General features: G+C 43.4%; 2 protein-coding genes across 2 annotated transcripts; both read right to left on the bottom strand.

The window, feature by feature from the left end:
* Window positions 1-4,117: 4,117 nt before the first annotated feature.
* WFDC6 (WAP four-disulfide core domain 6) lies at window positions 4,118-9,047 on the bottom strand. The gene is given in 3 exon segments (XM_017877959.1): window positions 4,118-4,156; window positions 7,596-7,738; window positions 8,957-9,047. Coding segments are annotated over 3 exon segments (273 nt in total).
* A 2,487-nt stretch (window positions 9,048-11,534) lies between these two features.
* LOC108533349 (eppin-like) lies at window positions 11,535-15,499 on the bottom strand. The gene is given in 4 exon segments (XM_017877958.1): window positions 11,535-11,852; window positions 12,390-12,485; window positions 12,488-12,556; window positions 15,325-15,499. Coding segments are annotated over 4 exon segments (351 nt in total). The 3' UTR covers window positions 11,535-11,841.

Below are 15,499 nucleotides of genomic sequence, written 5' to 3'. Positions count from 1 at the left end.
GATGGGCTTAGTTCTGGGTTCTTTATTCTGTTCCATTGGCCTGTATGTCTGCTTTTCTGTTTTTGTGCCAGTACCACACTGTTTTGATTACTCTAGCTTTGTAGTGTAATTTGATATCAGGAAATGTGATGCTTACAGCTCTGTTCTTTTTCAAAATTCCTTTGGCAATTTGGGGTCTTTTGTGGTTCCATATGAATTTTAGCATTGCTTTTTATGTTTTTGTAAAAAATGCCATTGGCATTTTGGCAGAAATTGCGTGTGCTCTGTAGGTTGCTTTGGGTAGTGTGGACATCTTGACAATATTAATTCTTCTAATCTATGAGCCTGAGATTTCTTTCCATTTATTTGTGTCTTTTAAATTTTCTTCATCGATGTTTTATAATTGTCATTGCATAAGTTTTTCACTTCTTTGGTTGAGTTAATTACTAAGTGTTTTGTTGTTGCTGCTGCTAATGGAAATGAGATTGTTCTTGGCGTATAAAATTGCCATTGATTTTCATATGTTGATTTTGTATCCTATAACTTTAATAAATTTGTTTAGTAATTCTAACCTTTTTTTGCAGCGCCCTTAGAGTTTTCTACAATCAGTTCAACCAGCCCTTTCTAAAGAGAGGGAAGTAGAGATGGCAACAGCATCAATGACAAGTGAATTCCAGCCTCTTCAGAGCCCCTTGATCCAAGTTATATTAAACAAGAAACTTATTTGACAAGAGATAGCAAGTCTTGGTGTGCTATGATGACAAGTTGCCTGCTGTGAGATTCCCTTCTTAAGCCCAGTCCTCTGGGCATCTCTTTCTTCTTTCTCTCTCCCTATCCTTCCTTCTACTCCCTTTTCATCTTTTTTTTTTTTTTTTTTTTTTTTTTTTTTTTTTTTTTTTTGAGACCAAGTCTCGCTCTGGAGTGCAGTGGCACAATCTCAGCTCACTGCAACCTCTGCCTCCTGGGCTGAAGAGATTCTCCTGCCCCAGCCTCCCGAGTAGGTGGTATTACAGGTGCCCGCCACTATGCCCGGCTAATTTTTGTATTTTTAGTAGAGATGGAGTTTTGCCATTTTGGCCAGGCTGGTCTTGAACTTCTGACTTCAAGTGATCTGCCTGCCTTGGACTCCCAAAGTGCTTGGAATTACAGCTGTGAGCCACTGCAGCTAGCCCCTTTCCATCTTCGATCACCTATTTTGTGAATACATTTTCTTAAAACTTAGCACTTTAAAGCAACCATTTCATATTGCTTTATGAAATGCAATTGTGGGTCAGCCATCTGGGAAGCAATCTGCTTGGTGATTCTTTTATAGGGTCTTTCCCATGGTTGCAGTCACACGTCTGCTGGAGCTGCAGCCATCTGAAGGCTCTATTGGGTTGAGCAGCTCATTTGCATGACTGGAATTGATGCTGGCTATCAGTCAGAGCTTATCTGGGCCTGCTGATCACAGCACCCACATAGGTCTCTCTAGCATGGGCTTCTCTCAGAGTAGTTGGACATCTTACATGGCAGTTTCCCACTGCCCCCAAACAAGCTACCTAAGAGGATCAAGTGGGACTTGCACTTTTTCTAGCCTAGCCTTGGAGGTCACATAGCATCATGTTTGCTTTATTCTCTTGGTCAAAGAGTAACAGAGTTTTCTCAGATTCAAAAGGAGGGGACATAGATCCCACTTCTAGGTGGAAGGCGAGTGAAAGAATTTTAGGACCTTGCTTTAAAACAGTCACACCATCACACCATTTTCCTCCTTCACCCCTTTCTTCTCCCTTCTTCTTTAACTCTACTCTGCTTTCCTTCATCTTCCCCTTTCATGCCTCTCTCCAGCTATTTTCAATTTTGGAGAATTTCTGCACCATGCTATGGAACTGTCTCCTTTACTGCAACTCCAGAAAACAAGTCCATGGGCGCTTTCAGAGATGGACTTACCATGAGGCTGATGGAGCCAAGCCTCAGGGTCCTTGCTTGAGCAATTCTGGGAGTGCTTCTAGCTATATGTTACATGGTCAGATGACCTGTAATATCTGCAAAAGTAAGCTATTCTAACCATAATCAGCCAATCCACCTTCCCTTTCCACTCTGACCTTTCCCTCTGTCACACTTCTCCTGGGTTAGGTGGTGTTGGGGCCATTGCCAGCATTTTAGGCATGCAAATTAAAAGGAAGTTGAGTTGGGGATATATTTATTTTGGAGTAAGTAGAATATATTTAGGTTGTTTGCTGTCATTTCTACGTGTAGGAAGTTGCTGCTAACTGTCCTGGTGGAGGAGCAGCTGCAAATAATACTCCCGTTGTCTACTGGGCCGATTCCCTTGACGTTATGACACTAAATTATGGGACTAGAGGTTGCACTGTAAAATGAACCTTCTTAGCCCAAGAAGGTTGTGGCTAGTAGAGGAGAAATAAGTTTTGAAATGTATGGAGCCAGGAAAATAAGCCTGTGGAGCATTCTTTCAAATAACAGATACATAATTTTTTTTTTTTTTTTTTTTTGAGATGGAGCCTCACTCTGCTGCCCAGGATGATCTCGGCTTACTGCAACCTCCACCTCCCAGGTTCAAACAATTCTCCTGCCACAGCCTCCTGAGTAACTGGGACTACAAGTGCGCACCACCACACCTGGCTAATTTCTTGTATTTTTAGTAGAGATGGGGTTTCACCACGTTGGCCAGTCTTGTCTTGAACTCCTGACATCAGGTGATCTGCCCACCTCGGCCTCCCAAAGTGCTGGGATTACAGGCATGAACCACTGAGCCCAGCCAGATACATCACATTTTTAGTGGAAAAAAAAATCAGCTCTTATGGAAGCCTGTTCAGAAGTTCTTTTCTAGTAAGCATATACTTGATAATTCAATATGTGTAATTTTAAATGTACCATGCATTTTTTCTTTTTTTAATGGAATTGTACAAAAGATAATTTATTAAAATTCCTGTGTTTCTAGCACACAAACCTGTAACAGAACTACAGACATCAAGCACAGCTTCAAGCATTCGGGTATATGTTTCATCCAATTCACCTATAATAAAAATTAAAACATCATATTTTGATCACCATGTTAAATAAAAGAGTTAGTTATCTTTCCATTCTCTCCACAGAAACAGTGCTTTACAGAATTGATGTCATAAATGTAAACAATGAATTATTAATTTATATGGGTTTTGTGCAATTTTTAGTGTTTGTCAACCTTTAAAAATTTGCAGTTGGTTGCAGTTTCCCTCCTCATTTGAAATAATATTCTCTTTTGTACTCATTTGCACTTGGTTTCTTTCTTTCTTTTACTTTTTCTTTCTTTTTTTTTTTTTTTTTTTTTTGAGATGGAGTTTCGTTCTTATTGCCCAGGCTGGAGTGCAATGGTGCAATCTCAGCTCACTGCAACTTTTGCCTCCTGGGTTCAAACGATTCTTCTGCCTCAGCCTCCCGAGTAGCTGAGATTACAGGCATGCACCACCACGCCTGGCTAATTTTGTATTTTTGGTAGAGATGGGGTTTCTCCAGGTTGGTCAGGCTGGTCTTGAACTCCCGACCTCAGGTGATCTGCCCGCCTCGGCCTCCCAAAGTGCTGGGATTACAGGCGTGAGCCACCGTGCCTGGCCTGTGCTCGGTTTCTAAAGGAGCTCCTGATTTATCAGGTTTAGACCATACAAAATCCAGATCTGCACTGGCTCCATTCTTCAGCATCTTAACAATGATTTTACTAAAGTAACAATGTCACTAGTGTTCTCAATTTGCATGATTTTCATACTCTCTCCCTTTTCTGGTGTCACCAGAAGATGCAATGACTTCTTGTTCTCTGAAAATTACATATAGAGAGATGTGAGTATATGTCAATATCAGCATATTGCAGATGTGAATTATTCAGCCTCAGAGAAATCAGACCCCACAGAGGGCTTTATTAAGGCAACTGAAGCCTTCACACGAATAAATGGGGATTCTGAAAGTTGAAGACATAGAGTTTCATACTGAGAAGTGGTCAAGGGGAAGAGCATTGTGTTTGAAGATATGCTACACTGGAAGAAAGGGTGTAAGCAATTCCTGGAGTTCAGTTTCTGCAACAGCCAAGGTTTGGCCTGTGGAAGCCAATTTGGAGCATCAATCAGGCACACGTGGAGAGAGGCCTGGATTATGATCCAAATCCTGGAGGTTATTCAAGCTCCTCCTTATGCTATAAAGTAAGGCTAACCTGTGAGGTAGAAGAATAAAGGGTGAGATGCTTGGACCCTGACCACATTAGGAACCAAATCTTGCACCTAATGGGAAAAGGAGGTGGGATCATTTTACATCTTTGGGCAGGAACGGAATGAAGGTGAGTTTGGGGGATCCTAGAATGATCATGGGTTCTGACTTGTCCAGTAGAGTCCCAGTTTATGCCTGTTGTCCCAGTGTAATAATTAATGGCACCTCACCTTGAGACACTTTCAAAAGTGATTTGGTTTGGCCAATAAAATATGTGGTTGCCGTGGTTAGAAATAACCTTCAAAAGGAAGAGAGGTAACAACAAGGTTTAGTGAGAAGTAAAGGCCTATAATGATTGACTGATGAATGGTGCCCAGGGCTGGGCTGGGTTTACTGGGCTTCCGTCTGCCCTGGTCTGGGATACTTCACCACTTCTGTTTTCTCTCTACACCCACTACTCACCTCATACTTGCCAATATCCCTTTGACTAATCCCTCCCTTCCCACCCTCTTTCCCAAAATATCCTTCTACTTACACTTCTGCATTAGAGCTGGTTTTGTCATCCCCAGGCCCACCTAGGTCTTGGAATAGACCAGCCAACACCTAGACCTCCCAGTGTGGCCTTGGTGAGCACAGGAGACTGGGACCTCCGGGACTTATGGTATTTTTTGCAGGTGACCAGGCAGATAGCTTCAGTTTGGAAGTTGTTATTGTTCCCCTGGCAACGGCCATAGATGAATTCGGAGCAGATCTTACGGGTTTTTTTTTTTTTTTTTTTTTTTGTACCACCAACGTGGTATGGAGGCCAGGCAGGGGCCAGCCTCCTGTGGCATACTGCATATACCTGTGGGGAGATCACAGAACCGAGCTGTTTGGGTACCTGTCTCCCTGGAGAATGTCCATCTCTCCCTTTCTCTGACTACCGCTCTCTTTGTCTCCGCTGAGAAGCAAATTTGGCTCAGGGCTCTGCTCCCAATTCAGTGTGAACCTTGACCACTCATTTTACCTCTCTGGTCCTTGGCTTCCTCATCTGTAAGGTGAGAATGCAAAATCCCAACGTGCTCGCCTAACAGGGCTGTTGGAAGGAACAGCTGTGACATCACATGGCTTCTTTTTCCTTGCCTTCCCAACATCTGAACACTAAATCTGGCTGATTTTGCCTCCTAAATAGCTCTCCTTTATTTCCTTTCTGCCGCTTTCTTAATTCGAGCATCATTATCTTTTGCAAGGACTTCCATGAAAGGCCACCAGCTGATCTCCAAGACTTCTGCAGTCTGCTTGACATTGGTTTCCAGAATGGCAGATCTGCTGGGCACAGGATAAAGTTCTACCAAACCCAGAGGGACTTCAGAATCCATTTTCTCCTCCTCCTCTCCAACTTTATTTCTTATGCTGCCCCAACACCCAACTTCCCAAACTTATGCTCTAAAAATAGCATGTTCTTACACACCCTGTGCCTTTGCACATGCCTGACATATCCAAACCTCTCTTGCTAAGTGCACTCTTGTTCATTCTTTAAAACCCTTGTTCATTCTTTTAAAACCCCAGACATCGACTCTTTTATGCCGTCTTTCCTTTATTCATTCTTTACTCCTTGCTTTTCTTTGTTGCCTCTCAATCTTGCATACACATTTATCATTTCCATGTACTTTCTTGTTCGCATTTTCTGATTCCTCCATGAGAATGTGAGGTTTTTGAGAGGGAGTTGCATCTTATGCCATCTTGATACAGCAGTTTCTAGCAGGTAATTTGGCATAGAGAGGATGCTTCAGGAGTAGTCACAGAGAAAAAAAAAACCCAAAACTCAAATCTACCCTGATCTTAAGCATTTATTGAGCAATTATTTTGCCCATAGTGCTATGAGGTACAAATAGAGTTCTTTAGAACCTCATAATCTGAAGCATGACAAAACAACAATTATAGCACTGATTAGTGTCAGACACTATTCTTAGTAGTTGACATCTACTAACATTTAATCTTGTAAAGTAGGTCCTCTTATTGTTCTCATTACGCAGATGAGGAAACTAAGGTTTAGAGAGGCTAAATAACTTTCCTATGACCACACAGATGGTAAGGGATTTGAACATAGGTTAATCCATTGCTGTTAGGATCAAGACCAGATCCCTATCAAGCTTTCCTTCCCCCGTCTAGCCCAGCTTCATCTTTCTCTCTTTTTAAAATTTGTTACTTGTTTATTTATCAAGAGAAACTATTTGTCAGTCCACATATTCATGCTTCATGTTTCAGGAACACAAGTCAGTGGCAAACTTTAACCCAAAGAAATCATTGCAATTCCAAAATCACTTTGCACTCTAAAAGATACCAGCCTTCCCCATCTCCTGAAAATCTCTTATAGAATTACAATTTCTGTAGAAATCTGTGTATGCCTTATTTCTTGGTCCAGCAACAGCGAACTTACAGACAGCTGCAATCCATAGGGATGCAACAAATGCTTGAACAATATGAAACCACAGACGCCTGGCTGGAAGGCCACACATTTGAGGTTTTGTCAAAGCACTGAAAACCTAGTTATTGTCTTGAAAGGTATGCCAACCTAAAGTAACAAGATTCAGAAAATATGATTAAGTAGGGCGTTTATTTGAGCCCAAAACTTGAGGACGGCCACTTGGGAGTACAGATTCAAGTTGCACTGAATATACACTACCAGCTTCCTCTTTCTTGTCTCTTGCTCACTCTCTGCCTTCCAGCCTTTCTAGGCCTGAACATGCTGCCTCCTGCCACAGAGCCTTTGTACATGCTATTACCTGTGCCTGAAAGGCTATTTCTTCCCATTTTTGGTCTAAGTACTCATCTTTCAGATCTTAAGTCATGGATATCTTTCCCAGAAAAACCTTTTCTGACCTTCCTGGTCACAATGAGCAAGTGGAACCCATCATGGCTGTCAGGGGCACCAATCAATATTTGTTGAATGAATAGAATGAATGAATAGTCCTTGATGGTCTTCTTTAGAGCTCAATAATATGAACAGAGAGGAAAGAGTGTAGGTGGTCTAAGGTGGTCAGGGAAGGCATCCTGGATTTACACAGACAGAGAGGCCTGGAGAAAAAAGCCAGGAAATAGATTATATACCTGTCTCTTATAGCTATCACATAACCTGACACAATGTTGGCATTTGATGAGACTTCGGTGACTACTTGACATCTCAAGAATCACTGAAGAGTAGCCAAGAGACCATGTGGTCCAATATCAACACCTGTCTTATGGAAAGGGAAGCTGAGATCCAGACATTGTTCATATCACATACCAAAATAGAGGAAGAAATGAAATAAAATCCGTGTCTCCCAAGTCCAGGACTGACAGATTTGTGTCAAGTAGAAGATGTACCTAAACTCTAGGTCAGAGAGCAGCCATCAGTGAACCAGGAGACAGAGTTAGTGCAGTGCAGGTGGAGATAGGAGGTGAGGGCACTGTGAAATTTAGGAAGCGTCTGAGTTACCTTGTCTGAGGTCTAAACATTTCTTTCCACAGCTGAACAGGCAACGCTTCATGTTTTCTGGGCAATCTCTGTGTTTGGTACAGTGGTCTATTTCTTCCACTTCACATTCTACTTTGACTTTGGGACACGGCTCTAAGGGAAGGGAAGATATATTCCCTCGAGGCCTTAAAGGAGCCAGTGCTCCCCCTCTCCAAGCCCAGGGCACCCATGCAGAGTTAAAGAACCTTGTTTCCACTTCACCTGTCCCCAAAAGGTAGTAGCCCTCAGGTAGCTCAGGAATTTCCCAACACTGCCCACATCCCCAACCCCGTAACAACTCACCATCGAATCCCTAAACCAGCCCCTACCCTCTATCCGCACCATCTATGAGGTTCCTGGGAGAAAGATGCACTCCTCTAAGACTATTCTGGTCACTCAGCCTTGCTGTGCTTGGTTGCTCCCCCAGGAGGCACTGTGGCTCTCGATGATTGAGATCAACATTTCTGGCATCAGATAGCTTGGCTTTTGAATTCTGTGCCACCCTTGGTGTGCCGAGCACTTCTGAGCCTTGATTTCCTCATTTGCCCATAGGGTTGCTTTGAAGACTAACACAACACAGTTTGACAAGACATTGTCAAACTTCCTGGGGCAACATGATGTAACAATGAGTAATACGGATGAAGCACTGACTGTGAGCTGCCTTTTCTCCTTAATCCTCATTACATATCCATGGGTAAGCACTCTTAATATTCACATTTTATAAACAGAAGAATTGGAAGCATAAGGAGGTTATGTGAATTTGCCCAAGGTCACACAGCTACTCAGGGATGGAGCCAGGATTTGAACCTACAAAGTGTGGTTCCTGAGTGCTCACTTTCAACCACTAATTTTCAGTGCTCAGTACAGTTAGCTGCTAATTGTGAGTCTTCACATTTCAGCATTCCAAGGGACTTCCGGAGACCATTATTTACCCCAAAGGCTAGGGTCCTCAGTGGGTATGGGTGTGGGGGCTGCAGTGAGAACATTTGGAAGCTGACACAGTTGGTGTTGTAGGGAGCAGCCTGTTTTTCTTATGGGAGACTTCCTTGAGCTTACTACTCTTTCTCAGTTCATTTCATGAGCTCTAGGTCCAGGCACCTCCAGGAAGAATCTTTTAGAACGTCAGCAAGGAGTCAGTTGCCACAGATTCGGATGCCTATATTCACCAAGGGAGTCTCCTACCAAGAGACTCCAAATAGCTTCCCTCTTTCCCACCCGGAATTCCAGGCACAGCTGGAGAAAATAATTGCTCAACTGCAAAATAGTTCTTTGTTCCTTCCTCCCCACCGAGTTTCCTTTCTCCATTTCAAGGACTGAGTCCCCAATATTTACTGCCAAAGATCCCTTCAGCGTGCCCACGTTTCTGGACATCCCCCAGAAGGAAGAATGGTACCAGGATTGGCAGAAGTCCTCAGAGTCCCATTTTAGGAAGTACTAGCCTGGTTGATGGCACCAAAAGTAAGAAACGCTGCTCAGCAGCTCCTACCTCTGCACTTTGCCTGCCCTGGTGTGCCCCAGCACTCCAAGAGACAGTTATGGAGACAAGCCAGCCAGACTCCCCTGTCAGAAACACCAGATCCCTGAGGCCATCAGTGGGACTACCTGGTACCTACCCTGGGGGAAGGGGGCCTTGATAGGCGGTTCCTAATCCTCAGCAATCTGAGGCTTTCTGGTCTACCAGGGAAAGAGGGCACATCTTGTCTTGCGCTTTCCAGGCTCCCTTAGCAGAAAGGGAGGTTTAACTCCAGAGTCTTCCATTTCCCAGGGGGAGTTTGGAGGTTAAGAGTATGCTAGTTATCTTCCTTCTTTCTAATTTCACTCTTCTCCTGACATGTCTATTCTTATGCTTTATTTTTCTTACTTTGTTTCTTCTCTTTTCTTTGCCTCTTTATGTCTTTTAGTCTGTGCCTGTCTTTTTCTCCTTTTCAGGGAGTCTCTGTCTATCTGAGTCTCTTTCTTCCCACCCTTCACTTCCCTCTCTCTTCTTTTGTATGTAAAGATCAGTTATATTTATCCTTCAAGTCAATTGATTTTGCAACAATCAATAATTTCTTTTGTTACTTTGGGACTTCTCCAACTCTGTTCTCCGTTTGTCCCTGCTGTGACAGCTACAGCATTGGATTAAAAGTCACACTCTGAAGCATTATGACTTGAGCATCTGTACCAACCAAGTTTTATATCCTTGGTAGAAGCCTGAATGAGGTGAGGAGCCAGTTACCTGGGCATCAATCCCATCTGACAAAGGACTGTGGGTGATGGAAGCATTTCTGCAGTGTGGCAGCAGAGAGTGTGTGCAGCAAGGCATGTCATCAGTGGTGAGTGAGAAGTTCATTATTTTTTACGGCTGAATAATAGACAATGCACATTGACAGCCTCCTACCTCCAGCATCAGTCCCTATTTTTCTGCTGTGGGTTTTCTCTGGCCCCCTGGGAGCTTGTATAGCTTGCATGCATTACGATCTGAAACAGCAAGGGGTTTAGAATCCCTAACATCCAGTGGGCATTGGGAATCAGTGGACAAATAGCTTAGCTTCCTCATCACTGGAGACAGATTAAGAACATCTGTGGCCTGATATCCAGAATGTACAAGGAACTTAAACAAATTTACAAGAAAAAACAAACGACCACATTGAAAAGTGGGCAAAGGACAGGAACAGACACTTCTCAAAAGAAGACATATATGGGGCCAACAAACATGAAAAAATGCTCAACATTACTGATCATCAGAGAAATCCAAATCAAAACCACAATGAGATACCATCTCATGCCAGTCAGAATGGTGATTATTAAAAAGTCAAGAAACAACAGATGCTGGTAAAACTGTGGAGAAACACGAATGTTTTTACACTGTTGGTGAGAACAGAAATTCGTTCAACCATTTGGAAGATAGTGTGCCGATTCCTGAAAGATCTAGAACCAGAAATACCATTTGACCCAGCAATCCCATTACTGGGTATACATTCAAAGGAATATAAATCATTCTCTTATAAAGATACATGTATGAGTTTGTTCACTGCAACAAGTATTTACAACAGCGAAAACATTGGAATCAACCCAAATGTCCATCACCAATAGGCTACATAAAGAAAAATGTGGTACATATCATACCATGGAATACTATGCAAGCCATAAAAAGAGTTGAGATCACATCCTTTGCAGGGGCATGGATGAAGCAGGAAGCCATTAATCCTCAGCAAAGTAACGCAGGAACCAAAACTAAATACCGTTACGTTCTCCCTTGTAAGTGGGAGCTGAACAAATGAGAAACACATGGACATCGGGAGGGGAACAACACATACTATGGCCTGTGGAGGGGAGAGGGAGGGGAAAGCATCAGGATAAAGAGTAATGCATGTGTGGTTAATACCCGGGATGGGTTGATAGGTGCAGCAAACCACCGTGGCACAGGCTTACCTATGTAACAAACCTGCAGGTCTGCACATGCATCCCAGAACTTAAAATAAAATAAAATAAAATATTTTAAAGAAAAAATTTGTAAGCCTGTTTTATACGATTCTTAAAAAGGTCACAAGTAGGATTCAGTCACAGTGGTGCCCAGCTTCTAATAGATTCTCTCTCTTCCCTTCTCTTCCCTGAATTACTATCCCACTCTCTCCATCTTGTAGTCTTGGGAGTCTCTCAACAAACTACCTGCACCCATGCCCTTTTCCCAGGGTTAGTTTCTAGAGGCAATCAAACTACTAAGGCATTGTCCTTGGGTCCTTGCCTAAAAAGGTTTTACAATCTTTTGTGGAAACAGAAGAAGATAACAATAACAATATCCCTGGAACTCTCAACTCTCAAAGTTCGGATTGTCTTCACTCCCTTGAATGATGTCACCAGAAGCCTCAATGATCCCTTACTCTGCAAAGTGTAATGTGCCAAAAAGATGTCAATTACTCAGCCTCAGAGGCACAGGATTACATCAAGTTCTTTATTGGAAACAATTGAGGTGACACAGGTATAAACTGGGAGCTCTAGAAGTTGGAGATAAAGGGGACATAAAGATGAAATCAAAATGGAAGGATATTGTGCATTGAAAGAGCCAAAGATGGAGGAAAAGGAGGGAGATGCAAGGGTTCTGTTTTGCGAAGGGCTAAGATCTTGGAATGCTGCGAGTGAAACTGGAAGTTAATCTGGAGCATCAGTCAGGTACACAAACGGTCCTCAGAGCATGAGCCACACTCTGGTGGTTCTTCCTGCGCATCCTTATCCAATCAGGGAAAGCCTGTAGAGAACGTAGGACAGAAACAGGTGAGTATCTTGGGTTCAGCTTATCTTTGGAGTTTGAAGTTATGTTTATACATCTTTGCACAGAAAAACACTAAAAAGAAGTGGGTTTGCTTTGGGGAGCTCTCCATCTCCTTCAAGGAAAAACAAATAGGAGTGACTTGCTGGCAAAGAACTGTGTTGAGACATTGATGGCTTGGAAGGATTGGTTGGTCAACATGTCTAGGTTTAACATCCTGTGCCTCTTCTGCAATTCATCTCTGAGATTTCACCACTTCTACACCCTTCCTCCAGCCCTCTTAACTCCCCTCATACTTGCCAACATTGATTACTTCTACATCCCTTCTCATCCTCAGTTCCCAGAAAGTAGCTTTGTCTACCGCTTTGCCAGGTGCATTCTCACCTCCTGATCAGAGCTGGTTCTGTCAGCAGCAGGTCTGCCAAAGATGTAGCTGTCCTGGAAAGGACCAGCCAACACGCAGACCTCACAGCATGGGACTGGAAAGGATGAAAGACCGGGGCCCCTAGGACTCACGTTTATTCTTGCAGGTGTTCAGGCAGTTGGCTTCGGATTGGAAGTTGTTATTGTTTCCCTGGCAGCCACCATAGACAAATGTGGAGCAACTATTATTTTCTTGTCATACCACCACCGAATAAAAAAAGCCAGGCAGGGGCCAGTTTCATTTGGCATTTCACATACATCTGCAGAAAGACTCCAGAGTTGAAAACTCAGCATGCCCACTCCAGAAATAAACAGTTGTTATTATTCTCCCTGGCAACCACTATAGATGGAACCGGAATAGGCTCCTTTTCCCTTATCACACAACAAGAGCACAGCTCCACTGACATATTGCACACATGTGCAAGGAGACCCCAGAGTGGGCATCTGCATCCCTGGAGATAGGGTTATTGCAGGTGAAATTAGCTAAAAAGAGGTCAGACCAAAATAGGGTGGGCCCCTATACCAACATGACTGGTGTCCTTATAGAAACAGGTTAATTTAGACAGAGGCAAACACACTGGGAGAACACCGTATGAATGTGAAGGCAGAGATTGGGGTGCTGTGTCTACAAGCCAAAGAACACCAAAGATTGCCAGCAAACCACCAGAAGCTAGGGGAGAGGAATGGAACATGCTTCTTCCCCATAACCCTGTCAAGGATCGAACCGTGCTGACACCATGTTCTCGGACTTCTAGCCTGAGGAATTGTGAGACAATACATTTCTGTTGTTTAAGATTCCCAGTCAGTGGTACTTTGTTATAGCAACTCTACCAAACAAATGCAGGTCCCTAGTAAATTGTGCTTACACAGTTCCATTTGGGTAAATCTCCACTGCTAAACAATTAGGTCCTGTTGATTTTTACCTCCTAATAGCTCACCTCTCTGCCAGTCTCTCTAATATAAGCTTCAGTGACTGTCTCATGCCTGGGCTATTGAGATAACCTCAGATTGATCCCCTGCCTCCAGTCCTGGCCCCTCCAATCAATCATTCATGCTTCCCACCAGAGGGAAGGATTTGAGAACCAGGCTTATCATGTCATTCCACAGATAAGACCTACCTTCACTTCATGACAATACCCTCCCATGACCCACAGGGCCCTCCATTGTCTAGTTCCTACTGTGACACTGGCCTCCTCCCCTTCCACAGAACCCCTTCCAGCCACATGCTCCAGCAATATTCAACACCCCGTGCCACCCCCATACCTCCATCCCTTTGCACTGCTCACAGTGACACTCCTCTTCTTCCCTCAAAACCTTTCTCACACATCAACTGTTGTGATGTCTCCCTTGACTCCATTCTACATTCCTCACTGCCACACCTTGCTTCAGAATCTGTGCACTCATTTTTCATTTGTTTACATCTTCAGTGTCATCCCTGAGGCTGTGAGTTTCTGGCGAGCAAGGAGTGAGTTTCTAGTGTGTCTGCTTCCATCTTGGCATCCCAATTCCTAACAGGTAGTTTGGCATAGTACAGAACCTTATAGAATGTTGAGGGTAAAAGAAATTGTATCCTGATCTGAACCGAATAAAGTATTCATTGAGCACCTATTATGTGCCTAATGCTTCAAGGAACAGAGAAAAGGCATGACCTCTGCTATTTAAGAGCCCATAGCCAAATTACAAATAAGTGAATAGATATCAGGTGGCTACTATGTGCCAGGCATTGCTCTAAGCACATCATGCAGATCAACTGGATCCTCAAAATAACCTTCTACACTGATCCTTTTATTATCTGAGGAAACTGAGGCACAGTGAAGGAATGTTTTTAATTTATCCTAGACAAAAAGGTTGCTAAAAACTGGAGGTAAGAATTGAACTCATTATGTCTGAATTCAGAATCCTTACCTGCTGGCATATGAGTGACTTAGCCCCCTAACCTCCCCACTCTACTTGTCCGTCAAGTCCTGTTTACCTTACCTCCTACATACCTTTCGAGCACGTCCTACTCTTCTTCATCCCCTCAGCTACCTCTAGTTCCAGCCACCATTTCTATCACCTTGAAGTCCTTTAAGATACTCTGTTCCTCCTATTTTAAACTCTATAGATGTAGTATGAACCCGGTTATGTGATGCCCTGCCTCGGTGGATTGCCATGGCCCTTCGATCCAAGCAAGACTCTTTAACCTGGTCCACCATACCTGAATCGTTTGATCTCTGCCCACCCAGAATCTGTTTTCCTTGTCCCATGCTCATGCTCACTCTGCATTCTGTCCTCCCCAGGCCCCACCATTGAGCCTTTGTGCATGCTACTCCCCGTTCCTGGAAAACCCTTCCACCCACTTTTTGCCTAAAACATTACCCATCTTTCTCAACTCAACTCCAGATTTGCTTTCTCAGAGAAGGCAATCCCGACCTCCCTGACCACACTGAGCAGATCAAATCCTATTGTGGGTCTCAGAGGCACTCAATACATATTTGTTGAATGAATTTAAAAAATCTTCGATAGTCTTTTTGCATCCCAGGGAGATGGGCATGAAATTAAGATGCAGCAGAAAGGAAAAGCCCTCTGTTGTGCAGCAGTCAGGAGAGGTGTTCTGGTGCAAAGTTGGATTTGTGTAGGCAGAGAGGTGGTCACTCCATAGCAAAAAAGTTAGAAAATATAAATTGCTTCATTTATCACTTGCAGCAACAATGTTGTATATGTTAGGGCAACAATGGCCACCTGGGGCTCAAAAAATTGTAAGAGTGACAGGTATCCAAATAGCCAAAAGAATCTGATTCAATGCCACTCCTTCACCAGTCATTTGTTTTGGGAAACTGAATCTCGGGCATTACCTGATAGGAAAAGGTCATTACTAATGGCACACACCATATTTGGCACAGTAATGAATCTAAATTGCAGGTCTCCCAAGTCCAGCAGTTTTGCCAGAGACCAGCCCTCAACGATCAGGGCACAAAGCCAGTCCAGGAAGGCAGAAGGTGAGGACGGGGGGAGGAAGAGTTGGTTATTCTGCGGCTCTGAATATTACCTTGTTTGAGATCTAAACATTTTTTTCCACAGCTGAAGACACAGCACTTCTTGTTGTCCGGGCATTGTCTGTGCCTTGTACACACATCCCTTTCTCTGAATTCACATTCTTCTCTGATGGTGGGACATCTCCCTAGGGAAGGAGCAGTTTCACACCTGTGTGCCTTACAGAGCAT

Source organism: Rhinopithecus bieti, unplaced genomic scaffold, assembly GCF_001698545.2.
Source record: "Rhinopithecus bieti isolate Rb0 unplaced genomic scaffold, ASM169854v2 scaffold_10347, whole genome shotgun sequence".
NCBI lineage: Eukaryota > Metazoa > Chordata > Mammalia > Primates > Cercopithecidae > Rhinopithecus > Rhinopithecus bieti.
This window is presented reverse-complemented; position numbering and strand designations above follow the sequence as displayed.